Source organism: Podarcis gaigeae (genome assembly GCF_964106915.1).
Source record: "Podarcis gaigeae genome assembly, chromosome: Z".
NCBI classification, from domain to species: Eukaryota; Metazoa; Chordata; class Lepidosauria; order Squamata; family Lacertidae; genus Podarcis; species Podarcis gaigeae.
The window spans coordinates 16,770,796-16,797,784 of NC_139691.1; the positions used below are offsets into that span (position 1 = coordinate 16,770,796).

The 26,989-nt window shown below is 44.9% G+C and overlaps 2 protein-coding genes across 12 annotated transcripts in view; one reads left to right on the forward strand and one right to left on the reverse strand.

Moving 5' to 3' along the window:
• SH3GLB2 (SH3 domain containing GRB2 like, endophilin B2) overlaps positions 1-2,521 on the reverse strand; it is a 49,474-nt gene extending 46,953 nt beyond the window's left edge. For 2 of the 6 annotated variants that reach the window (XM_083722405.1, XM_083722403.1), the window contains exon 1: positions 2,209-2,495. In XM_083722405.1, the coding sequence (XP_083578531.1) occupies positions 2,209-2,271 (63 nt within the window). In that variant the 5' untranslated portion in view covers positions 2,272-2,495. Of the gene's footprint in view, positions 1-2,208 lie in introns of all 6 variants that reach the window. The other 4 variants (XM_083722406.1, XM_083722404.1, XM_083722402.1 and 1 more) reach the window with 3 other exon arrangements.
• Positions 2,522-4,957: 2,436 nt separating this feature from the next.
• On the forward strand, positions 4,958-26,399 carry MIGA2 (mitoguardin 2). 6 transcript variants are annotated; one of them, XM_083722318.1, is made up of 16 exons: positions 4,958-5,001; positions 9,549-9,773; positions 10,890-11,100; positions 11,879-11,991; positions 12,433-12,550; positions 13,099-13,232; positions 13,974-14,091; positions 15,238-15,344; positions 16,369-16,484; positions 17,246-17,318; positions 18,065-18,151; positions 19,183-19,281; positions 19,643-19,777; positions 21,404-21,457; positions 22,299-22,415; positions 23,011-26,399. In XM_083722318.1, the coding sequence occupies exons 2-16, from the start codon at positions 9,678-9,680 to the stop codon at positions 23,209-23,211; spliced, it is 1,779 nt and encodes a 592-aa protein (XP_083578444.1). In that variant the 5' UTR covers positions 4,958-5,001; positions 9,549-9,677; the 3' UTR covers positions 23,212-26,399. The 6 variants fall into 6 exon arrangements, with proteins under 6 accessions (XP_083578444.1, XP_083578445.1, XP_083578441.1 ...); XM_083722319.1 differs by having other exon boundaries at positions 4,986-5,218; positions 13,977-14,091; XM_083722315.1 differs by lacking the exon at positions 4,958-5,001 and adding an exon at positions 5,070-5,218.
• The last annotated feature ends 590 nt before the right edge of the window (positions 26,400-26,989 follow it).

Here is a 26,989-nt window from a genome sequence, read left to right on the forward strand (position 1 = left end):
AAGCAGCAACCAAGTACAACAGCAACTCTCCCCACTGCAGGGATTTCAAATAGTCCCTACAGAGAGGTCTCAGCCAAGAAAGTGAAATAAGGAGCGCAAACCCTGCAGTAATCTATTTATGGCTGCGTACATACCATACATTTAAAGCACATTTCCTCCCCCCAAGAATCCTGGGAATTGTAGTTTGCTAGGGGTGCTGGGAAGTGAAGCTCTGTGGAGGTAAACTACAGTTCCTTGGACAACTAGGTGGGAGAGTAATCATTGTTTAAAGTGGTATGATACTGCTGCAAATTACAAGTGCAGACGAGGGCTAACGCTGCATACACCCCATACATTTAAAGCACATGGCTTTCCCATGATAGTTTGCCCCCCCTGCCCACATAGAGCTACAATCCCCAGCACCCTTAGTAAACTACAACTTGCAGGATTGTTTGGGGGAAGTCCTGCAGTTTAAACGTATGGTATGCGCATAGTACATGTAGCTCCATGTGCATACTGGACTATAAGACCAGACCAGCAGCTGCCTTATGGAGGTTACACATCTACATTTCAGAGGCGAGGAAGAGGAGGGACCTCTCAAGAAATGGAGACGGGCAAGTAGAGTTACAACAGTTTGGTTTCATCACATTACATGTTTAGGACAGGCGAATTAAGTGCGTATCTTCAAAGGGTTCCAGCCGAAGAGGCCATGAAGTACGCATCACGCTTTTTGATTGAACAGCAGCAGACACACCTGCCTTTTGAGCCCGAATAAGGCACAAATTACAGGCCTCCCTGATCTTGGGCAAGTTTATTTAGACAAAGCAAATGTCAAGTTCGATGGGGCTTACACTCAAGCAAGGCTGCAATCCCAGAAGTAAAGGCTCAGGCCCTGTCCTTAGCAGGCTTGTGCTTTACTCCTGAGTAAGAAGGCAATCCCAGATACATGCTAGAAGGCCCATGTTTACATAGGAAGCTGCCTAATACAGAGCCAGACCATTGGTCCATCCTATTCAATACTGTCCATTCTCCCAACCTTAGCTAGAGATGCTGCTGAGGATTGAATCTGGGACCTTCTACACACAAAGCAGTTGCTCTGTCACTGAGTTATGGCCCTTCTTAGGAAGACAGTCAAACCCCTGGCCTACCTAGCTCAGTATCGTCTGACTTGCAGCAGCTTTCCTGGGTTTCAGACAGTGAGTTTATTTCCCAGCGCTGCCTAGAGATGCCTTTGGGGATTGAACCTGGGGCCTTCTGCATACCAAGCAGCTGCTCTACCACCGATCTATTGTAGAGTTGATTTACCCTCAAAGCTGCAATACAGTCTGCTGCATGGTAGGTTCCCTTACTGAAAAACCTTTTCACATTTATACCGCAAAGATAGTGGGTCAACTATGGAGATGAGAAGACCACTCAGGAGGTTTCTAGCCAGCTTTAGAATCAAGCCCTCTCCACTGCTGAATAAGTCATCAGATGGGCCAACCTCACTTCTAACCATCTGTCTCTTTGCAGGAACAGCGTACAATCCAGGCACTGTATAAAATGTCACACTTGCTATTATCAGGGGACTGCAGCTAGATAAATCAAGGTGTGGGGTTTTTTGTGTGGAGGGGAGAATACTGCCAGACTCAACCCTCTACCAGGGAACTTAACTCTTATCTACCCACAAAACACCCATTAGTTAAATAAGCCCCCAGTACCAGAGATTCTATGAGATAGAGGTAAAAAATTGTTTGCAGAGATTATGGATCAAAGCCCATCCACAAAGGCAGGAACCAGGCTGCAAAACCAATTTACTTATAGAATAAAAACTACAAAAATTATATTAAAAGGAAGCCGATCTGATCCATCTGCAGGAAACCGTGGCTGGATATATAGATACGATTTTTCAAATGACATTTTATAAGTGCCTTGGCCAATGCAGTTATATGTAGGAGACAAGCAGGGAAAATCTGCTCATTAAAAACAGCAGTTGGGAAAATATATCTGTATCTATATGGGGTGATGTATTTTATATGCAAACACAGTTTTAAGCGCAAGGTCAGAAACTGAAGTAGCATCTGTTCTATTAAACCCCTTAACGCTGGAAGCGGAGGGGGGGAGACATAAGCAAGTAAACATCTTTTCCTCAGTGCAACAGACGGAGGGAACCCCACCCCCCGCGCGCAATTAAGTTCCTGGTAACAATGCCCTGGGACTGCTTTTTATTTCTCTCCTCCTCTATCTTACCTGAACAGCCCTGGTGAAGAAAACGCCCGCGTCGGAGGCTAGCTTCTTCATGTTGAAATCCATGCCCAAGCACCCACAAAAAAATGGGACCGCGGAGAGAGGAGGCCGAGCTAGCGAGGCTGCCGGGGCATCCGTCTCAGCCGCTCCCTGCTTGGATGCTCAGCTTTCCGCCCACCTGCCCAGCTCTAGGGAGGATGGAAATAAATAAATATCAAGCGGACGAGGCAGATCCTCGAGTGCACACAACGCCTTTTCTCCTCCTCCTCCCACCCCCCAGGAGGACCCATCAGCGCCCTCTGGCATCCTCTGGGCGGCCTCTTAAAGCGCAGGGCGCACGGTGGCCCGGCCAGGAATTTCCATATGGACAGCCTGGCTACTGGATCAGGCCAAAAGGGGCCCAGCATCCTGTTCCCACGATGGCCAACCGGATTCCCCCAAGGGAAAACCCCCGAAGCAGGAAATCAGCGCAGTAGCTGCTGCTCCCAACAGAGTATGAGATAGACTTGCATTTGAGAATTTAACTCCTACTCTTATCTGCCATGGATAAGAAGCATACTGTGAAATAAGGCCAGTAGCCCAGATTGTCTGGCATCCTATTCTCACAGTGACCAACCAGTAAGCGCACAAAGGGGACCTGAGCACAAGAGCCCCCTCCCCTCTTGTGGTTTCCAGCAAGTATTCAGAAGCATTACAGCCTCCAACCCAGTAGGCAGAGTATGGCCACTGCCAATCGCCTTATTCTCCTCCATTAATTTGTCTGATCCTCTTTTGAAGCTAATCTGGAACCATTGCTGCCTCCTGCAGGATCAAGTTCCATAGTTAACTATGTGCTATATGAAGGACTTTATTCCATGAGCACTTGTCTCCTCCATCGGGGCGATTGGTTAAGGCGCCCCAGGCATTGAAGAAGAGGGGCATTGGGGATCCTAAGGATGCAGCCCCCACAATCTGTTGGCTGTATGCAATGTTGGCCCTACTTAGAGTAGGACTATTGAAATTAATGGACACACAACTACCTTATCTGGGTGGCTACCATGAAAACAGGAGGCTGGGCTAGATGAGCCAATGGCCTGTTCCAGCAGACACTTTTTATGTTCATTATTTTCAATGGTTCTACTCTGAGAAGCACCAGCAGTGGAGACACCCCATAATCATAGAATTGTAGAGTTGGAAGAGACCTCAAGGGTCACCTAGTTCACCCCCTGCAATGCAGGGATCTCAAAGCATACAGGAAGGAGAGTCCACCACCTTCTCAGGGAGTCCGTTCCACTGTCAAACAGCTCTTACCATCTGAAAGTTCTTCCTAATATTTAATCAGAATCTCCTTTCTTGTAAACTTGAAGCCATTGGTTCAAGTCATCTTGGTCACCCTCCTCTGCACATTGTTTCAGCTTGTCAATATCCTTCTTAAATTGTGGCACCCAGAACTGGACACGGCATTCCAGATGAGGATAGACCAAGGCAGAATAGAGTGGGACTATGAGTTCTCTTTATTGGGACACTAGACTTCTATTGATGCAGTGTAGAACAACATTGGCTATTTTGCATCTACGTCACACTGTTGATTCATGTTAAGCTTGTGGTCTACTAAGACCTCTACATGCTCAATGTCCACAGGGCCCTGAACCTAGGTATGTTGGGTTAGACAAAGAAGCAAACAGTTGAGTTCAACAGGGCTCTCAAGTAGGGCTGTGATCCTGGGGGTTGTATCCAATGTTAGTTCTACTCACAGTAGACTGTGAGTGGACTAACATTAAAAAGAATGACCATGACTAAATTAGGTCCACTGGATCAGAATAAGAGTAGGACTAAGAATAAGAGTAGGACTTAGTTACATACAGCCCTTGGGCACAGTGTAGTGGCCCTGAACAAAACATGTCAGTCTGCTGCTCTTGAATAAGACCCATTGAAATTAATGGAGCTTAGTTAGTCAACAGATCCACTGTGTATGTCTAATGATGGCTACAACCCTTCACACACACACACACACACACACACACACAAACACAAAGCATCCTAAACCAAGTAGGCTTCTCATTTCAGAAATACTGTTTTTAGCCACGTGCAAACTTTAATCAATAAATTAATGAGCAACCCAATTCTAGAAGGCCAGAAAAAGGCTCCCAGACCTGTTCATTGCGGCAGCTAAAATCTAATAATAATAATAGCAGCAATAGAATATTATTGTGGATCAGGGAAAGGAGGATTCTATTGTTATAATATTAACAATAAGTAGGGTTGCCATATTTTGAAGAGCAAAAAAGAGGATGCTATGACGACTCTTTTTAAATACCCCTACTATATGTTGGCTATAGAGAACATGGGTATAGAGAAGCTGAGGGGGGCAGGAGAAGAGAAGAGGAAAGCAAGTCTTCAGCCACACCCGTTATGTCTATGTCTCATTCAGAAAGTACATATAGCCAGAAACATTTTGACAAATTTAAAAAATCCGCCCAGACAGAAATTTTACGTGTCCTGGAAAAAGGGGACATATCATAACTGTCAACGTTTATCTTTTTTTTAAGGAAATTCCCTTATTCCGAATAGGAGTCCTCGCAAGAAAAGGGAAAAGTTGACAGCTATGGGACACATGGCAACCCTAATTTTCTAGTCTCGGGTTATTGATCTCAAGATTCCTTACTGTAGAGGAGACGTTGCCCCTTTAAGAGGAGTCCCGCCCCTTGAGGTGCACGTCAATCAGCCCTGAAGCGCACGCCCCCTTTCCCACGGGGCGGGGGCAGGGGAGGAAGAGGGAAACTCCATTGCCGCTCAACCGCACTCGATTTTGCTGCGGTAAGTTAAACCGGCGACGCGGTGGAGGGGCGAAGGGCGCCCATTGGCTCTCGCACGGGGTTGAGGGGGCCGCTTTCATTGGCCGAGAAGGCTGCCAATTGGAGGTCTCCCCACGGCGCCCTGCCCCTTGCTGACAACAGGCGTGTTAGGCTGTGAGGCTGAGTCGTAGCCGGGAAGGAGACGCTGCCCTTTTGAAGCCATGGAACGCCGATGCACGGTGAGGGCTTCTCAATCCCCCCATCAGGAAGGTGGTACTGTCCGACCCGCTTAGGGCAAGTGCCCGGTGGTGTGTTCCATTATGCGGAAACGGGTGAGGGGGAGTGAGGGAAATCTGTGATTACCTTTCATTCCAAAGAGCCCTGCGCGAACGAAAGGAGCTCTTGGGCAAGTACTTTGCTGGAAAATGATAAGGTCTCAGTTTACGTTGCTGCTGCCGTTTCCTCGTATTTGCCATCACCCCATTTGTGTAAGGGTCCTCAGCCCATTTCTTGCATGGCATCCTTTGGCCAAGCCTTTTCCTACCTTCCCAGTTTCCCTTTGTGCTTCCAACCTTAATGGGTCTCCCTGGTTCAGGTGCAGTTTACCTCAACAAAAGAAAACGCTAGTTCGTTGCTGGGGGTGGTGGAACTTGAGACATTGCTTGGGGTTGGACGCGTCTGTGACTTAGGACGGCTTTAAAACGGGGTCGCGGAGAGTGGATGAATTGATGGAGGACTGAGCTGCTGGCAAGCTAAGGACAATCTCCATGGTCAGGGGCAGCCTGCCTCCAAAATGCCAGCCCCAGAGAGTAGCAAACAGGAGTACAGTACTGTAGTCTCTTTCTTTGCATGCTGTTGCTTTGGGGTTTCCCCGGCATTTACACTTGGTGAAATGGGACTCTCGGCTTTTGTTCTGATTGAGAAAGTCTTTTAAAAGCAAAAGTAAAAGTAAACTGAACGTAGTACAGTGGTACCTCGGGTTACATACGCTTCAGGTTACGGACTCCGCTAACCCAGAAATAGTACCTCGGGTTAAGAACTTTGCTTCAGGATGAGAACAGAAATCGTGCGGCGGCAGCGGGAGGCCCCATTAGCTAAAGTGGTGCTTCAGGTTAAGAACAGTTTCAGGTTAAGAATGGACCTCCGGAACGAATTAAGTACTTAACCTGAGGTACCACTGTATGTCACTTTGCTAGTGGTGTTTGGTGGTGATTATGAAATAGGAAGTTAGTGTCCAAGGGCTCTAATCATGTCGGAGGGGGGTGAGGATGGGATGGCTGTTGGCTTCAAGAGGACTTTTCAGAGGCCTTATTCTGACTGCAGGCTGCTGAAAGATGCTTTGTATGAAGAGGGTCCCAGGTTCAATCCCCAATGGCACCTCCAGGTAGGGCTGGGAATGTCCCTTCCTGAAACCCTGGAGAGCCATTGCTGCCAGTCAGTGTAGACAATATTAAGCTAGATGGACCAGTGGCCTGACTCAGAACATGGCAGCTCCCTATGCTCTACTTTGGTCTGTAGCTTAGTTGCAGAGCATCTGCTTTGCATGTAGAAGGGCCCTGGTTCCATCCCTGGCATCTCCAGATGGGGGTGTCCCCTGCCTGAAACCCAGGAGAGCTGCTGCCTGTCAGTGTAGACAGTACTGAGCTAGATGTGCCAGTTGTCTGACTTAACATAAGGCAGCTTCCAATGTTCCTATAAAATACAGCCCACTTACATCAGGACTGGAATATTACTCTGTGTTTCAGGGAAGGGCCATAGCTCCGTGACAGAGAATCTGTTTTGTGTGCAGAAGGTCCCAGGTCCTATCGCCAACATTTCCAGGTAGGGCCTAGGAGAGACTCCCTGCTTGAAACTCTGTAATGACATTGCCTGTCTGTGTAGATTGTATTGAGTTGGATGAACCAATGGTCTGACTTTGAGACTATTCCATTTAGCCATTTCACAACCGTGAGGCCTGGTATCTTACTTTATTTTTAGAGGAAGGACCATAGTTCAGTGGCAGGGCACCTGCCTTAGACAATTAAGGACCCAGATTCAATCCCTGGCATCTCTAGGTCTGCCTCGGTATGTCCTGTTGCTGAAACCCTGGAGAGTGATTGCTGGCAGTCAGTGCAAGCAATACTAAGTTAGATGGCCTAATAGTCTGACTTTGATATAAGGCAACTTCCTATGATGGCAATGATATAGTCATTTAAAAGTTCTATGCCAAGGATTACAACAGAGATGTGATTGAAAATGAAGGAGGGATGAATGCCAGGGAGGAGTAGGCGTCCATCAAATTGTAACAAATGTAGCTGGTGTTCTGCCCTCCTGCAGACAAGAGAGTGATGGGTTGGGTTGGGACAACTGATAACCTAGGTGCCTGATGGTAACTAATTTGTACCAACTCTACTGGGTGGTGTGTGTGTGTGTGCCTGCTCCACTGAGCAAAGGTTGCTGTAAGGTGGGTGTTTTTTTCTGCACAGCAATTTGGAAAAGATCTGACACGGGTGTATCAAAAATAAATGCATGCATACATTTAAAGTTTTCCACCCTCTTGTTGTAGTTGTCCAGTTGGCATCACTGTTCATAAGCACTGCTTGAGAAAACCCTGTTGCTTTGCAAATAATCTGACAATTACTGTATTTTTCCGTCTATAAGACTCCCCCATGTATAAGACACCCCCTATTTTGGGGGACTCAGGTTTAAGAAAATGGGGGGGGGGAGAGATATATCTGTGTATAAAACACCCCCTAATTTTTGACATTATTTTTAAGGAAAAAAATCTAGTCTTATACATGGAAAAATACGGTACATATTCTATTCATTTATTTTGAAATCATTGCATGTAGAAGAGTAGCATGTGAAAGAGAAAACCTGATTAGAGTCCTTCCCCTTACAAGCTCCTTTTCTATGTGCGGGGACTTCTTTAAACAAACAAAAAACTATGGAGGAACTAATCAGTCATGTGGACAGCTTAGTGTGCCCAGAGACATGCAGCTGAGAAGCAACCCTGACTTGTTACTCTTTGTATCTCTTGGAGTTCTGATTGTCCTTGATTATCCTCTCCTACAATTTTCAGGTCAGGCAACAAAAAGTCCAGCTGCATCGCCTTAGGGGGAAAAAAAGTTATCTTAACAAGCTATTCTTCAACTCCCACTCTAGCTCAATGGTTCCCAGAGTGAGCGGATTACCAGGTTTGGGGGGCGGGGGAGAACAACCAAGAGGCATGGGAGGGGCACTGGAGGTTTAAATTGCAATCAGACTTTGAAAAACTGGTATCACAGTATCAAGTTCCTTAATTCCACTGAATGATTTAAACTAGTGTTAGAGTTAGATTATGAATAAAGATACAATTAATTTTTAGTGTTTTGAATTTTATTGTGTTGTTATCTTCCTCAGTGAGTCAAGCAAACTGCTATTCTGAATCATGCTTTTTATTGGGTAGGGTAGGGTATGGGGCACTGGGATAAGTTGATGGAAGCAAGGGACAGTGGCCCCAAAAAGTTTGGGAACAGGAACAGGATGTCCTGTGTTACAATTATTATAGCACAGATGTATTCTAGGAAGATGGCAGCTGTTGATGATCTGGCTACAGCAAAACAATTTTGTTTGAAAAGATGCCCCATTAACTGAAAGTATCTAAAGGGTAGAAATCGAGGGACCTTTTTTTTTAAAAAAAAAAAAACATATTGAGATATTGAGGCACATGGTCACTCGGTGCTACCAGAATATGCAAATGCATAGCTCATTCAAGGCTATATAGAACCTTTATCCTAAATAACAATGGAACTCACAAGTGGATAATGTTTTTATTATTATAAATAGTTATTATTTGTGAAGGGAACCTTTGTATGAGTCAGTACTTTATTTTCTGTTTGGAACTGCATGGTCCCCTTGTACTTTGCTTTTCCTGGTTGTGACGCTGTAAGGTTTAGCTTTTTAAAATTCTTTTCTTTCTTTTTGTTATGTTTGCACATTTATTTTTGTTAACAAATAAAAAGGAAAACTTTTTTTTAAAAAAATCCTCATGTTTGCTTTCTTTTGTTTTTCTTTCCCTTGACTTCAGTCGCATTGCATACAGTAGTTTAGTTTGGTCTGATATGCCTCGTAGAGAAAAGCCTTAGTGGAACTTCATGTTCAGGTGCAGTCTACTTGTGTATATTATTTATTTATTTGTTTGTTTGTTTGCTGCTTTTTCTCCATGGAGCTCAAGGTGGCTTACGTGGTTCCTTCCCCTCATTGTCATAATCCCCAGAACAGCCCTGCAAGGGTAGATTAGGTTGAGAGGCAGTGACTGGCCCAAAGTCACCCAGTTAGCTTCATGGCCAAGTGCAGATTTGAACCCTGGCCTTTCCCAGGTCCTAGTACAACACCCTAGCCACTACACCACAACTGTCAGAAGAAAAGGGATGTCTTTTGCCTCCCTTCTCTGCTCATGAGCTGGCCCAAGATGGTATTCGCTGTTTATTACCCCATGACTGTGCCATTCTGGATGCACTCTGTGAAAGGGCCCCTCCGTTAGTTGTATCTGACTGTCTTCCATTTATTATTTAATTATTTAATTATTGTTTCGTATCTCTGCAACAGGGAGGCGATCTTCCAAATAAGACTGACTGTAAGAGCCTGCCAAAGGAGAGCTGGGTCTCTTGGTGAACTTCTTGGCCAAGGTTGTTCCTCACAGCATCTTCCAGCACATGCCTAGAACCTCTGTCAAAAATGGCATTTCAGAGAACTGAGGGGATGTCCATTATTCAGGCTCTGGCGATGACTGTCGCAGAGATACCGGTATTCCTTTACACAACGTTTGGTCAGGTGAATATGCACATTTAATTCATCCCTATGTTTAGAACTGGAATCTTAATTCTATTTTTAGGAGAAGGCCCTAGCTCAGTGTAGAGCACCTCCTCTGCATGCAGAAGGACCCAGGATCAACCCTCAGCAGCATCTCCAGGCAGGGCTGCAGAATGCCCCCCTGTCATCCCATGGAAGATGGTGCATGCTTGTTTTCTGCTGTTCCAGAGGGCAGGACTCGAACTAATGGATTCAAATGACAAGAAAGGAGATTCCAGCTAAACTGTAGAAGGTGGTGGACTCTCCTTCATTGTAGATTTCCAAACAGATGTTGGATGGCCATCTGTCAGGGATCCTTTAGCTGCGATTCCTGCACTGCGGGGGATTGAACTAGATGAGCCTCAGGGTCCCTTCCCACTTTACAATTCTGTGAAGCCCTAGGGGAGCAGCTGCCAGGCTGTGTGGGCAGTATTGAGCTAGGTGGTCTGAAATTGCAGAGATCAGCTGCCAGACAGCACAGGCAACAATAGGCTAGAGAGATCAATGGTCTGGTTCAGAACTGGACAGCTTCTTATATGAGGAAGATTTAACTGTGCTGGATAAAAGTGCCTATGCAATTTTTTTTTTTTTAAATGAAGATAGTGCCTGCTGGATAGCTCAGTCAGTAGAGCATGAGACTCTCAATCCCAGGGTTGTGGGTTCGAGCCCCATGTTGGGCAAAAAGATTCCAGCATTGCTGGGGGTTGGACTAGATGACCCTCGTGGTCTCTTCCAACTGACCCATTTTATGATTCTGTGATCACCCACCCTGTCACCCTCTGAAGCGCCCACCCTGTGGAACGCCCTCCCATCCGATGTCAAACAGACAAACAGATATATGACTTTAAGAAGACACCTGAAGGCAATCCTGTATAAGGAAGTTTTTAATGTTTGATGTTTTGTTGTGTTTTTATATTTTGCTGTTTTACTGTGTCAAATGTTTTAATTTGTTGGAAGCAACCCAGAGTGGCTGGGGCAACCCAATCAGATGGGTGGCATATAAATAACATAATTATTGCTATTGCTATTGTTACAACTACTACTACTACTACTACTACTACTACTACTACTACTACTATTTCCCTTCCCCTTTTAAAGTCTGCCTTTTCTCAGCTGAGACTCACTCCAGGCCTGCGTAAGGTTCTGTTCGCCACAGCGCTTGGGACGGTTGCCTTGGCTCTTGCAGCACACCAGCTGAAGCGCCGTCGTCGTCGTAAGAAGCAGATAGCCCCAGAGAAGGCGGGGGTGAAGCCCACAGGTGTCCCTGTTCCCATCTTGCCAACGAGGCGGGTCCCCTCCGTCAAGAAAGGTGGCTATGATATCAGAGGGAAGCCAGCAGAGAAGCTGGCTACCTGATATTTAGTGAGGGCGGGGGGTGGAGAGGGAGTACCAAGGGGTACAAGGTGCCGCCACACTTAATTGTGCAGAACGGGCCTCCTGGTGGAATGGTGCCACATCCTGCAGGACACGGTGATAGGCTGAAGGTTTAAAGGACAAGCTAGCCTGGTCCCAAGCTGCTTTAGGTGGAGAGGCTGAGATTGCAGGGCACCTGCAGGCCCCGAGTTATGCTAACGTTACTGCTTGCTTTTATATATATATTGCCTTTCAGCCAAAAAGGCAGCTCCCATGAATAATCATAAAAATACAATAATGTAAATGCAAACAGTATGGATACTTATTCAAAACATTTCAACAGGACTAAATGCCAAACACATCCTCATTTCTGCCCCAAAGGCAAATGGTGTCTCCTACAAAAATATTAAGGGAAGAGAAGGATGCTTAAGCAGCACCTTCACCTTTTAAGGGTCCCAGGCAGGGCTGAGACTGGGGCAAGGCAGGGGGGGAAGTTGGTGCCCTTTGATGGTTCCAGCAGACTCTCCCTGTAGCAATGCCTAGAAGGCAGCTGGTCCTTCTTATAAGGGTCCCAAACAAACCCCCAGCAATTGGCTAGTCAGAGATTTCCGACGGCTGCCTTTGAAAACAGATGTATTGCAGCTGGGGTTGTCCCCATTTCGTCGTAGCAATTAAGACCCCTCATCACAAAGCCTTTTGTTGTTGTTGTTTGAACCACATGTTCTGTTTTCCAGGTTACTCCAATAAGCGAGTGCAGAGCCCAAGCAGCAAAAGCAATGACACGCTCAGTGGGATCTCCTCCATCGAGCCCAGCAAGCACTCCAGCTCTTCCCACAGCCTCGCTTCAGTACGAGTTTCTCTTTGCCTTTTGTCTTCTATCCATGTCTCCTAGCCAGGGTGCTGGGCACAGCCTTGTGGCCCTCTCTGTCTCGCCCCTCAGGAGTCTCTCCCAGGTCATACTCCCCTGCCAGCCCTGCACTGCCCTCCCCCTGCAGTGCCTGTGTTGCTGAAAGGTATCCTTGAACCAGGAGCATGCCTGTTGTTTGTCTGGAAGGAGACAGAAGGGTGCACGTGGCAGGGTGTAGAAAGCACTGGTTTTGCATGGCCAGAATGTAGCAAAAATCACAGTTGCAGTGTTTGGGATTTTTGGAGATAATGAGTATGAGGTTACATGAAAGAATTTTTAAAAGTGTACGCACCTTAAAAAAAAAGAAAAGCACAGTTAATGGGGTGGGAACACTTGAGGCTGCTAACGGTTCTTTTTCTTCCTTCTCTTCTCATCTGGTAGATAGTGGTTGCCAACTCTTCCAGCCCGACTCCAGCGTCAGCAGGACCCTGGGAGACACAACCCATAGAAGATCCAGGAGCTGCAGGAGACTGTAGTGCAGAAAACCTCTACTTCCAGGGTCAGGACCTGGCCTGTTGCTGCTATGTGCTTTATAAAATGAAATGGTTGTCCCAGGGAAGCTGGAGCAATCTTGTTTTCTGTGGCTCCCATGGATTCAAATTGCAAGGAAGGAAATTCCAAGTAAACATTAGGCAGAACTTTCTGAGAGGAAGAGCAATTTGACAGTGGAACAGACTCCCACAAGAGGTGGTGATCTCTCCTTCACTGGAGGCGTTTAGGTGGAGGTTGGATGGTCATCTGTCAGGGATATTTTAGCTGTCATTTCTGCCTTACAGAAGGTAGGACTAGACAACCATTAGGGGTCTCTTCCAACTCTATAATTTTATGATTCTGTGAAAGCAATTGCTAACTTAAAAAAAATGTGTCAGGGTGTCTTTTGTGTTGCCAGTGGAGAGTTTTCCAATGCTGGCCAGAAAAAGAGGGAGAAAAAAGATGGACCTTTTTGACTGCTATATTTTCCTCATCTTCTGTAAGAAAACCAGTTGATTTTTTTTTTTTAAAAAAAACGTGATTCTTTGGCCTTTTCTGCCTGCCTTGCCTTGCCAGGGATGGAGCTGTTTGAAGAGGCCCTGCAGAAGTGGGAACAGGCTCTGACTGCCAGACAGAGGGACCACACCAGCCCCTCCATCACCTGGGACAGCCGTAAAGAACAGGAGTTACTGCCAGAGGATCTCCTGGAGGTATGGACTCATTAGCTCAGATGTGGGGAAACCTTTGAGCCTCCAGTTGATGCTGAACTACAGCTCCTGAGGCCATTGACCATGCTTCCTGGGGCTGATGGGAGTTGCAGTTCAGCAGCATCCAGCCAGGAAGGGGGGAGTAAAGGGTTCCCCACACCTGAGTTAGTTCAGTGACAGGAGTGAGGAATCTTGGGCCAGATCACTGAGTTCTAAAGATGCAGGAGCACTGGCTGCACCCTCTGTTTTACAGCCCACACCCCCTGCTACACCTCTCCACAGAGTTCATTTATTGATTGCATCCATATCCCACCTTTTTCTCCAAGGCATTCAATGTGGCACACATGATTCTTCTCATTTAATCCCCACAACTCTGTGAGGTATGTTGTAGGCTGAGAGTCAGTGAGTGGCCCCAAGGTTACCCATAGAGCTTCATGGCCAGTGATGATTTGAACCCTGGTCTCCTAGGTCCTAGTCCAATGCTTACCACTACACTGCACTGGCACTCATGGTGGTTGCCATGGCAAGGCTTCCTGAATGAAGCTCATGGATCACTGATAGTCTGCAGACCTCACTTTGGGTACCTCCGGCCTCCCTTGCTGCCTGTTGGGGATTTCATTGGATGTTCTTTTTTAAAAAATCAAGCTTGCTGTAAATCATGCCTACTAGCTTCGGGGACAGGGTGTTGATAGGTGTGAGCCCTGCAAGGTTTAATAAATGCTATATATCTTTTTTTCAATTAAGCAGGAATCCCAGAAAATAGAGTTTGCAGAGAAGCTGGAATCCCTCTTGCACCGGGCGTATAACCTCCAGGAAGAATTTGGTTCCACCCTCCCTGCTGACAGCATGCTGCTAGACCTGGGTGAGTGGGGCTAGGATCCAGCTGTGGGCCAAGTTCTAGGTATTACTATTAGTATATACAGTCCTTAACAAACTTGGGACCAGTTCACCTATCAGATTCCCAACTCCACTTGTGCTTACTTGACCACTTTGATAGGCAAAACTGGCACTGCTACAGTTCCCGCATAATACCCATTTCACACTTGTAAGACCTCGATTTTTTAGTGTGGTAGCATCTACACTTGGGATCTCTATTCCTTTTGATACCAAGCAGTCATAGAATCATAGACCTTGGTGTGGTCTGACCAAGGCTGAATAGAGTGGGACTGTTACTTTCTTTAATCTGGATACAATACTTCTTCTGATGCAGCCCGGAATAGCATTAGCTCTTTTTGTTGCTGCATCACCCTGTTGACTCATGTTAAGGGTATACTAAGACCCTTAAATTCTTTTTACATGTGCTACTGGCAAGCCAGGTGTCCCCAACTTATGCAAATGGGATGAGCATCCCCTCAATTCCTTAATCCAAGTTGTTAATTAAGATGTTGAACGACAACAGGCCCAGGCCAGGACAGAACCCTGTGGCGTCCCACTGGTTACTTTTCTCCAGAATGATGAAGCACCATAAGTGAGCACTCTTTGGGTTCAGTTAGTCAACTAGCTACAAATCCACCTAGCAGTAACCTCCTCCAGTCACCTTCAGTGTACTCTTTTCGGAATGTACTAAAAACCTTTTTGTTTAGACAAACCTACTGAGATGTTTAGAAAGTTGATGCATGATTAATCTGTTTTTAGGCTTCGGTTATTTAAACTTTTTGAAAGTCTAAAATCATGGTTATTTATTTTTCTTAGTGATCATTATATTGTTATGTGTGTGTGTGTGTGTGCGTAATATATATATATATATATATAATATTTGTAACCTTCTTTGAGTTCTTGGGGATTTTCTTTGAAAAATCAGGCAGTGCATAAATTGAATGAAACAGGTAAATAGACAAAAAAACAGAGGCAGGACAGACTCCCCCTTGACTTAGCAGGAATGTTCTTTGATATTATACAGGTAAAATTGGGGATGAGGGTGGTGACCTCAGAAATGTACGTGTTGACCATCATACTAGTTTGCTTATTATTTTGATGTCTGAGTCTTCCCACTCCCCTTCTTCCCCAGAGAGAACACTCATGTTCCCACTGACAGAGGAGTCTCTAAGACTCCGGGCTGACGACGATGATGAAAACAGCTTGACCTCTGAGGATTCCTTCTTCTCTGCTGCTGAGGTGATTTGTACTGTGTGCTGTGGTTTTCCAAACTTGCTGCCTTCGTGGTGATTGGGAATCCCTTCCATGTTTGCTTGTCCATTTCAGTAAATTTGCTTTGAGCATGTTGCAGAGGATTGAGCTGTCTTCAAGGCAGTATTGCCCACAAACCATTCCTTTTTTGGGGGAAAGTCCTATAAATAACTAACCAGATTACAAAGCAAACTATTCCTATGGATCCAGAAGTGGTACAGTCATACCTTGGTTGCTGAACGCCTTGGAACTCTTGTGTTTTGGCTCCCGAATGATCGAAAACCGGAAATGAGTGTTGCAGTTTTTGAACGATTTTCGGAAGCCAAACATCCGGTGTGGCTTCTGCAGTTTCTTATTGGCTGCATTCTGTTAGAGAACCAAGGTATGACTGTACTATCAGTTTCCAGAATTTTGAAGCTTAATGAATAAAGATTTTATCATGCATCTGCTAACAGCTGCAAAGCTAGTAATCACTGTACACTGGAGATCTCTCAGTTCTTTTTGGAGCTTGGATCTCACAGGTCTGGGGCTTGATGGTCATGGACAAATTAACTGCCTTAAAACTTGAACATTGTACAGGAAAGAGGAGTATCACCTTCTATGCAACATGGTTTGGTTTTATGCAGCATTCACAATCTTTTGAACACAGCTTTTGCCCACCAAGAACACATGGAATACTCTGTAATGACACTTGGAATTAATTATATAACTGATGCTTGTGAAAACAGAAGCTGTGTCCTACTTAGAGACAAATCTGCACTCTGGGAGGGAGTTTTATTTGTTGATGTTATTATGCAATTCTGTTTAAGTTTGGAATCAATAAAATATGTTTTTTTAACTAAAAAGAAAAAAGAAGGGCAGTCCTGGGTAGTGTCATTGCAGTAGTCAAGTCTGGAACTCGGAGAAGCATGGATCAGCTTGGCACAATCTAATCCAACTTTGCCTTAGGGCTTGGTATTTAGGAATCGTGGCCTTCAGGTGACATCAGTTTTATTCTGTTACATTTTTGCAGCTCTTTGACTCTTTTCAAATCGGGGAGGCTCCTTTCCAGCTCTCCAAGCCGGTCGCGGCATATGAAGAAGCTTTGCAGTTGGTGAAGGATGGACAGGTGTCATGCAGGACTTTCCGGTGAGCAAGCGAGCTGATCTGTACCAGAAAGCTCCATATAGTCTCTGTGTTGTGTGCTACTACCTCTAGGAGGTGTCGGGATTACCTAGAGCAGGAGTCGGCAATGTGCGGTCCACGAAGACCGTTTTACCAACCCACGAGCTGTCCCTGAATTGAGCCACTCACTCAGTGAGTCCCCCCGCGCACCGCGCTAAACCAGCATGGTGCGGGGACTCGCTTAACGGCGCTGGAAATCGCGTCTGCACACGTGCAGATACTGGAAATTGTGTCTGTGCATGTCCAGATGCCGAAAATCGCTTCTGCGCAGGTGATTTCCGGCGCTGCAGACATGCACAGATGTGATTTCTGGCGTTGTGCTGTGCCAGTCCAGCCCACAAACAATCTCCGTGGGAGTGATCCGGCCCATGGCCGGTAAACCTTGCCGACCCCTGACCTAGAGGGAGGCTAAGAGGCGGTGGCACTGGAGGAGTTAACAGGTATAAAACATTCCTGTTTAGAGAAGCCTACCCAGATGCTTAGAAAGTTGAAGTAATTTTAATCTGTTTTAGTATTTAGTATGGTGTGAATGTGGCCAGCAATACATTGTCCTGTCTTTAGAGATGCCAGTCATTATGTGTCCTGCCTTGCCCCTTGTGGCAGCCATTTTGTCATTGGAACCCATAGGCACTCTCTCACTGACCCTTTTCTCAAGGGATATGTGCCTAGGGAGCGTCCTGAATGTTTACAGGTACCTCCATTTTCACCCCTCTCTTCTCTTCTAGGACAGAGCTTTTGGGCTGCTATAATAACCACGACTTCTTGGCAAAGCTCCACTGTGTCAGACAAGCCTTTCAGGTAGGGGAATGCCAAGTCTCCTCCAGACCCCTATTCCACCTCTGTGTGAATGTGGTTCTGTTTTGAGAGGTCAGTGGCTGGCTGGGCCCGTGATTGACATGCAAGAGGTCCCATGTTCAACTTCTGGTCTTCTCCGGCTAGACGAATAAGAAGAAGTTGCTTTATACTGTGAGTGTGGCCATTGGTCCATCTAGTTCAGTACTGTCTAAATTGACTGGCAGAGGCTCTCCAGGGGTTCAGACAGGGTTTCTTCCCCAACTCTACCTGGAGATGCAATTGGGGATTGAACCTGGGACCTTCTGCATGTAAAACAGATGCTCTACCACTGAGCATTTTACCTAAAAAAAATAAGGTTCTAGTCCTCATGGTTCTAAATAATGAACTAATTTAAACAGGAAGCTGCCTTCTACTGAATGAGTCCCATTGGTTTATCTAGCCCACTACTGCCCAGACTGACTGGCAGCAGCTCTCCAGAGTTTCAAGAAGGAGACATTCCCAGCCATACTTGGAGATGCCACTGGGAGGGTTGAACCTGGGAGCTTCTCTATGCACAACAGATGTTCTAACCCGTGAGCTACAGCCTCTTCTTTTCCTGAGAGCTGCTCCCAAATCAGAGAGAAAATAACAGACAATCATCATCTCCTGGCCAAGGACTACTTAGAATCGTTTACATCAATCACACTGCTGTTTTCCTCCTCCTTTCCATGGAAAGGATTGTTATCTCTGAATGGGACCCTCTTTTGCAGGAACTTCTTCGGGATGACAGAAACCAGTCCTTTTTTGGGGAGGTAGGGAAGCGCATGGTGATGGGATTGATGATCAAGGCTGAAAAGGTAAGTGGGCCAGTTGAGGGAGAGAGGTGGCTTCATGGGGACAGTTCTTACTCCTCATCTATTCAAGTGTTTCCCAAAGTGGGTGGTGGCGCCCTCTGGAGGGAGATTTCCCCCGGAGTCTCTAAGAGGCAAGGGACTGGCAGGGATGCCGGAGGTATAAAGGACTATCACATTTTGAAATGCTGGCATCACTGGGTCAAGTTCTTCAGTTTTGTTGAATTAAATAAGTGAAATAGTTTTAATGGGGTTCTGAACAACTGTGAAATTAACTGCTACTGTCTTGAAATTGCTAGTTATTATCTTCTTTAGCGGGTCATGCAAACCGCCGTTCTGAACAATGCTTTCTGTAGAGTAGCAGGGTGAGTCTATGGAACCCCAAGGGGTCAGTGGCCCAGAAAAGTTTGGGAACCACCAATCTATTCTCTCTATAGCAAAGTCAGGGGCAATTTCTGTGGTCATCCAGATGTTGCTAGACTACAACTTGGTAGTTCTGCACCACCGGCTGGAGGCTGATTAGAGCTATGAGCCCAGCCATGTCTGTCTACCCAGTACTCCCACCCCACCTCTAGCAGGGTGACCCAATTTGAACAAGACTGATCTGAAACCACAACTACTTCGCTCCACTTTTTCTTTATTTCTCTATGTGTATATCCCACAGCTACAATTCCTAGAGTTCCCTGTGAAGAGGGATTGATTATTAAGCCATCCTGGGAAGGATAGCTCTGGGAGAGGAGTGAGGGCGGTTTCCAACTCTCAGCAACCTGAACAAACGGCAGCTCCCAGAATTCTTTGTGGGGGGAGGAGCCGTGACTGTTTAAAGTGGCAATATATTGCTTTGAACGTGTTGTGAAGGTGGGGCTTACTTTCTGCTTAGAGCTTGACCTGATGTAATGAACACATATGAGTTTAATCATGCCCATTTTCAGTGGGTCTGCTTTTAGTTAGACTGATGTTGATCAGTCTGCTGTGGTGCTGAGTTGTAGCATAGATTTAGCAACTGAGCTGTGTCTCTGTTCCTCCCCACATCCCAGAACACCAAGGGCTTCCTAGAAAGCTATGACGAGATGCTTCAATATACGCTGAGGCAGGAGACCTGGCCCACAACTCAGAAGGAGTTGGAAGGACGAGGGGTTTGTGTCGTTTTCTCCTTTTTGAAATAAAATAAAATAAAAAGTAGTCAGTGAAAGCTGTTGTTGTTATTGATTCATACAATTTACATGCCACTTTATTGTAAAAGGAACAAACTCTAACAACCCTCAAAGCAGTTTGCAAATAATAAAACAATGGAATTATGAGCAAAAAAGTTTTTTAAAAGATTAAAGAATTAATTAAAATAATTAAATGGGTCTAAATTGTTTTTCACATTGTGTTTTAATGCTGTAACCCATGCTGGGCTGTTATGGTGAAGGGCAAGCAGTAAACAAACAAACTGTTGTTGTTGTTGTTGGTGGTTTTCAGGCCTGTCAATTTACCTGTATTTTTCCTTCCCAGGTGGTCTGCATGAGCTTCTTTGATATTGTGTTGGATTTCATCCTTATGGATGCCTTTGAGGACCTGGAGAACCCGCCTTCCTCGGTGCTGGCTGTCTTGCGGAACCGTTGGCTCTCGGACAGCTTCAAGGAGACGGTGCGTCTGCTGGAAATACTCCCCACTGGGAAGGAGAACTATTTGTTTTTATTTATTTGCACTTACACCTCTAAGGAGCTGAAGATGGCTTACATGGTTCTCCTAATTCTCAGGAGGTAGGCTAGGCTGAGAGAGGCAGTGACTGGCCCAGGGTCACACCCAGTGGGCTTTGTGGCCGAGGGGGGGATTTGAACTAACCCCGGTCTCCCATGTCCTAGTCCAGTACTCTCACTACACCACCTCACTGGCTCTGATTTATGCCACATAGTGCAAATCTTACCCTTAGGGCATCGTTCAGCAGGTTCCAGCCAGGTTCCAGGGCCAGATTAAGACCTTTACGGGCTCCATTTGTAATTTGAAATAAAAATTTAAATTTAAATAAACAAACACAGATTTATTGCAGCCCATGACAGGATCTGATTTCCTTGCATTATTTTGAACTAGTAGGATGTCCCCCTGGTTTAGGTGGGGATAAGAAAAAAATGGGGTAAGGGTTGTAAGGCGGTCTAGCAAAGTTCTGATTTTTCTCATGATTGTTTTGAAATATCAAATGTCAAATTATTTATAAATAAATACATTCTATTTTCTTTTGCTTTGCTATTGCCCAAAGCACATTTGGGTTGTCCAGCAGTTCCCAGCCCCCACTTAAAATGTAGGTCCATTTTCAGTCCCTGGACTTGGTCTGGAAAAGTGAATTTCCTCCAGCAAGCCATGAATTGGCCATTATTAATGCACAACAAGACGCACACAAATGGTGGGACCTGCTTGACAGGTGTAGGGTAGAGGTGGGTTCTGAGACTGAGATGGTGGAAGGCTGTGAATTTTAAGGGCTGTTCTTGCAGGAGGTGTCTGGATGATGGTTGAGTCAGGCGGAGGGGAGACTAGCCTTGGTGCTCACTGAAGAACAGTTTCCTCCCTTCTCTTGCAACACTAGAATTCATGAACATCCATTGAAGCTGAATGTTGGAAGATTCAGGACAGATAAAATAAGGTGCATCTTCATGGAGAGCATAGTTAAACTGTGGAATTCGCTCTCACGGGAGGCAGTGATGGCCACCAACCCTAATGGCTTTAAAAAAGGATAGGACAAATTCATGGAAGCTGGCTATGCATTGCCTCCATAGTTTGAGGCAGCAATGCTTCTGAATACCAGTTGCTAGCAACTGCAAGAGGAGAGAAGACTCTTGTGTTCAAATCCTGCTTGTGGGTTTCCCATTACTAGAAGCTGCTGGGCCACTGTAAGAAGAGGCTGGACTAGATAGGGCATTGGCCTGATCCAGCCAGACTCTTTTGATGTTCTCAGGATTTATTTATTTTTTACTGGTTTTGTTCTGATTTTTTTTGGAGTGCAACTCTCCCCACCCCCTCTGTAAAGTGCTTACATATTTCTTAGACCCCAAAGCACCCTGTTCTTTCCAACCTGAACTTAGAAATCAGCTTCAGATAAACTGAAATAGCAACAGATTCCTTGCAGAAAGGTGCAATGGAAAAGATCTGTTGCTTCGTAAATTGTAACGTGGAGACTTCAGATTGTAGCGGTACAACAGCTGTAGGTCGTTGGCCTTTGAAATAAAAGTTGGCAGTGTGATGACAGTCTTGCTTTTTCCTATATGTATTTAATTTCAGGCTCTTGCCACTGCCTGCTGGTCGGTTCTGAAAGCTAAGAGGCGGCTTCTATTGGTAAGTTTAATGGTATAGTTGACTTACATACAATGGTTGGTTAGCAAGTTGATTTTTGGGGGGAGGAGGCTAATGGTCTAATTGATTCTCATTTGTAAAATTTTGCTTCCTGATGCCTAGAGGATATTTTGTTTAGTTGTTTACTATGTTCATTATGAATTTTACTGGTTTATTGTAGCTGATATTTTATGTGTGATGTTTATCTTGATACTAAAGAGGATGCTTTTAAGTCACAATGTGGCTGTATCAGTTTGTTTTGCAGTCCTTACAAGTGGTGTAGTCACATTGCAGTGTACAAAGAGTTGCTATCACAGCATCATTTTTATTTCTTAAATTTATATCCCATCCTTCACAGGGCAGTTTACGGTATAAAAACACAAAATACACAATGCTAGTCCTATTAGGAGTGGACTCAATAACATTTTTTGTTTTATTAGTTATTTATTGCCAGCCCCCCTACACCTTAAGTTCCCAGGGCAGTTTACAACATTAAAACATGGTATTAAAAACAGTTTGAAACAACTTGCAGTCATGAAAATAAGGGTTAATGGCCATGACCAAGTTAGACCCATCCATTATAGTTGGTCTACTCTCAGTATGCCTTAGTTGGCTACAACAACCCGAAGTATTTTAATAAAATTGGGTTGCATCCAGTGTCAGTCCTGCTCAGAATGGACCTGTTGAAACAGATGGACAAACTCGGGTACATTTATTCTAATGGGTCTGCTCTGAGTAAAAGTTAAAAATATACCCCATTAGTGTGTGTGTGTGTGTGTGTGTGTGTGTGTGTGTGTGTGTGTGTGAACTACTGTTCAGTTTGTTTTTCTTTCTCCCACATCAGGTCCCAGACGGCTTCATATCCCATTTCTACTCCGTATCGGAGCATGTCAGCCCTGTTCTTGCCTTTGGTTTCTTGGGGCCAAAGGAGCAGCTCTCTGAGGTTTGCTGCTTCTTCAAGGTAAATAAAGTTAAAAATCATAGAACTGGAGAGTTGGAAGGCTCCCAAAGTCCAACCTCCTGCAATGCAGGAAATATAGCTAATTTTAATTTACCTAAACTTTTCAATTCTAAAGATAAAGAAATAATACCAGTTGCACTGTTACTTAAAAAAAGAAAATCCACTTTTGGTCGTAAGTTATTTATCTATTTCATAAAATTTATATACTGCTTGACTGTAGAAAAAAACTTCAAAGTGGTTAATAGTTGCTAATTGTTTCTTGCAACACTGCAAACCCACCCCAAATGGTGTTATGTATTTTTTCTTTAATATCTGCGGTGCCCTTTGAACATTGAAAAGGAGTCTGAGGACTGCACAAGTTTCGAGTTCACAAGTTTCCCACCCGCAGCCTAAGACAATGTTCAGTTTTTATTACAAGCTAACTATCTTGCTGGTTCTTTCTCATCCCTTTCCACAGCACCAGGAGGTGCTGGGGGCCACATGAAATGAGGCCAAGGGCCACATGTGTTTCTCAAGCCACAAATTGCCCAGTCCTTCATTTTTTATTGCTAACTATGCTGCTGATTATCTTTCTCCCACACTCTCTCCTCCCCAGCACCAGATCCTGCAATATTTGAAAGACATGTTTGACCTAGACATTGTGAGATACTCCACAGTCCCGTTGCTAGCAGAAGATATCCTCCAACTCTCTCGGCGCCGCAGTGAGATCCTGCTGGGTTACTTGGGGGTTGAGACCATCCCAGAGGTGAACGGGACTCTGCCCAGTGACATTGTACCCTTTGAGGAATTCAACTGAAGCTCGTCCAGGCAACAAGCATATTCTCTTCTAACAGATTCCCTTACCCCCACCATCCAGCTGTCCATCCCAACCAAGTGGCTTAATAATTGGCAGCAAAGACACTATTCCGTCCCAACAGTGAGTCAGGGTATTAGCCACCGCCGCAGATGTTCCTTGTTGGATCCAGAGGTTTGGCAAGGGGCATTCAAGGGCACTCAGTGAACCTGTTTCTGGCTCATCTGTAGTTCCTGTTTCTTAAACATCTTTTTTAGCTCTAGCATAAAATGTGAAACACATACCAGGGCCTGAGCCACCCTCCTCCAACCCCCCGCCAAACCTGCAAGGTGTGTGTGGGGGTGTAGTGCACAATAACACTTTTCCTTCCTTTTAAAATGTGTGAATGGATTCCTAATGAAATTGGGGAAGAGAAGATAATTGATTTGTTTTGCTGTGTCTATATGTTTGTAAAGGCTTCTGACTTTGTAAAAACATTATTAGTTCTGGTGTGAATTATGAGGATAGCAGATTGCTGTCTCTCTGTGCTGTGCTGTCTTTGCAGCTGCATTTCACTACATCATGAATTTTAAAATGCCATCATAGTATTTCCTGTGTGCCCCCTTCCATTTCCTCTATCTCTCTGAGTGGGCAGTATCCTCTTGTTTGTTTATTTTTTTCACTGAGCACAATGACAATGTGGTGTGGGGGGAGTTATGTGTTGTAGCAGTGGGGAGCAAGTAGCTTTGGGCATTTTAAGCAGTGGGGAGGTGGTGTATCGATTTTGTTTGTTACCATGTTTGTTACCTGTGATCCTCAGATGAAGGGTGTTACAGAAATTGGATAAATAATAATGATACGGGAAGCTGCTTGGAGCAGTAAGCTGTATAAAAGAAGATTCAGTTCAGTTCAGAGAGCTTGGGTGCCTGGAAGGGAGAGGCTGATGGCAAATACTTTAATCCATTCACACCACCACGTGTGGAAAGCACCACATTTGCACTGAGGGATTAACCTTTGACTAAGGTTATGGGACAGACTATATACAATGCATTGAAAAATCAGATTTGGGGCTTTTGGGGGAGAGATGGCTTCCCACTAGTGAAGGTTGGCAGTATTCTTTATGGAAGAATTAGTGATCAAGGGTCAATTCATTCTGTTATTTAAAACTGAGAATTTGCCTCCTCTTCTCCACCTCCTCCCTTGAGCACACAAAGAGCACTTTAATGTCAGGAGAAACCAAAGCTGTGCGTTACTTATGGACCCAGGGAACTATGGTTTGTTCTACCCAAAAAGTTGGTTTAAAGAATAGAAGTGTGCTCTGTGATCTTGGTTTGTTAAGTATTGTGCCACATTCATACTGTACAATTAAAGTACTGTGATGCCACCCTTCAATTCTACAATCCTATTCTGTGTCCGACCCCTTACAATGCAGGAATATGCAGCTGTCATAGTGCTTTAAATATGTGCTGTGAATGTAGCATGCAGATGCCTTCCAGCTGTTCCTGGACATGGTGTCCTTGTACATAATCTCTGGCCCTCGATCACGTTAGTTGTGCCTGATGGGAGTCCTGCCAAGTCGGAATTGCATCCTGTTGGCTAAACCCCTAATTTGAGAACTTAGAATACTAGAAGGCTTGCAGATGCCTGGAAAGAAATAATGGTGCTTGAATGCCTGAAAATGATGGCTAAGAGGATGAGGGGTATTGTAAGAGCTGGTTAGGATATTTCTCTTGTATATTTTCACTGTTTTGTCGTCTTGTGTAGCTAACCCATCATGCAGCCACATTCTCTAGCAGTGATGGAGAGAGTGAGGCACTGTCCAGAAGTTGTTGGACTCTAATTCCCTTTAGCCAGTATGGCCACGGGAGGGGGGCCCAGGTCCCGCAGCCCTGCAGTGTAGGAGTTTCTGTGTGGGAAATGGAAGGGGAAAACACTACAGAGCAAGTGTGGGGAACCTTTGGCACTACATTGTGTTGCTAAACTTCAACTCCCACTATCCCTGGCTATTGGCCGTACATGCTGATACTAATGGGAGTAGTAGTTCAGCAAATATCTGGCTGGGGGCAAGGGTTCCCCACACTTGCTATCACTGCTGGTGGCAAGTGCATGCAGGAGGATGTATTGCTAGTTGTCAAGGACCAAGGGCCCGATCCACTGGAGATGCAGTCATGCAACAAACATATACTTGTGTTCATATTCACAGATAGTGTCAATAACCAGGAGCACTGTTGGAGTGCTTTTCACTGAAGCCTCTTAAGATGCTAAAACATGTTCACACAAAAAATGGGTTTGGGTTCTCAGACCAGTCCTAGGAGAAAATGAATGTGACGGCGTATTTTTCACAGATTTCAGAGGTCTTTTTACAACCTGTTCCATTAGGTTAAACTGTGTGGGTTGTTTTTAAGGAAAGGAGATACACACAGAGTTTTTTCTATTTGCACGTTAGAAATACTTGTGTAAGTGTCTGGTTTCTTTGCTAGAACTTGACTAGTGTTGCCAACTGACCAGAGAAGGAACCTTGCCAAGACTGTTCCTGCGCCTTTTTAACAGCCGCTTGTGCAGAAATCAGCAGGTACAAAGCTTATACACGATCATTTCCTTATGGCAGAACTCATGCATCATGGCAAACCACAGTTTGCCATCATAAGCTGATTGAGCTTGCTTCACCCCTCTCCACTAATGGGCAGAGCAGGCCAGTCATGACCAGCAGCTTAGTGTTATGATCGAACCATAGATTGTAGACAAGGTTCGTTATTGACTACAGGCTGTGGTTTGTTTCGGAGTGAAACAAACCATGAACTCCACTTCAGATGTAACATTGAGTGATTGTGGTTTGTTACTCTTAAGCATGAGAGTGGAGGGGCACAGCAGCCGCTATCAGCTCATGAATTCTTTGGTTAACCATTGTTTTATAGCGTATGGTATGTGTGTGAATACAAGCGGTGAGTCTCAGATCAAGAACGGTTTCCTTTATCTCTTTTTAAAGGACATTCCTGTTAAACCTGAAGCTAATGAATGTAACATTTGTGCCTAATCTGTTTCTTTTTAAAAGATTTCATTTTCCTTAATTGCAAAATATTTGTTGGGAGTTTGTTTTGTTTTGTTGTGCTGCATATCTCACGTCTTTTGCAATTTAATTTAAATCTCTTTTTTTCGTATCCCGTTAAGGTTTCGGCATTCAAAATCAAATAAATCTTTCCTTCATTAACAAACTCTTCCCTGAGTCTTCTTTTGCTCATACACAAGTAGAACCTGTTCTTCAGATCATGGGTTGCAGAGGTGGGCAGTCTCAGGCCTTGTGGGCCTAATGTGGCTTGCTGGACCTCTAAAATCTGCCCCACAACATCATTATTCCTGAGAGCCTTCCATTTAGAGGTGGCAGAGGGTTTTCTCTGAGTGTGTGCTTTAAACATCAAAAACTTTGCTGCTACTGCAGTGTTATTATTTTATCCCCAAACAGCCCAATGGGTGTGATTCTACTGCATTATTTGGGGGAGGCGGGTGGGAGGAAAATGGCTTCCTTGTTGGCTAACCTGTTGCTGGAGATGCCTCCATGCTTTTTTTGTGGGGAGAGAAATGGACCCTGCAAAAGGAAGATGCAGGAATATTCAGTACAGTACTAGACTAATTCACACCTGGGTGAATGTGATTTAAGTTATAATAATTGTGTAGGACATTCAAAGCATGTTGAACACCCATGACTCCCCCCACACACCTAAAAAATTGTGGGAAGTCTAGTCTGTTAAGGGTGCTGAGAACTGTTAACTCTGTGAACATAGTGTCCAATTGCCCTAGAAATGTT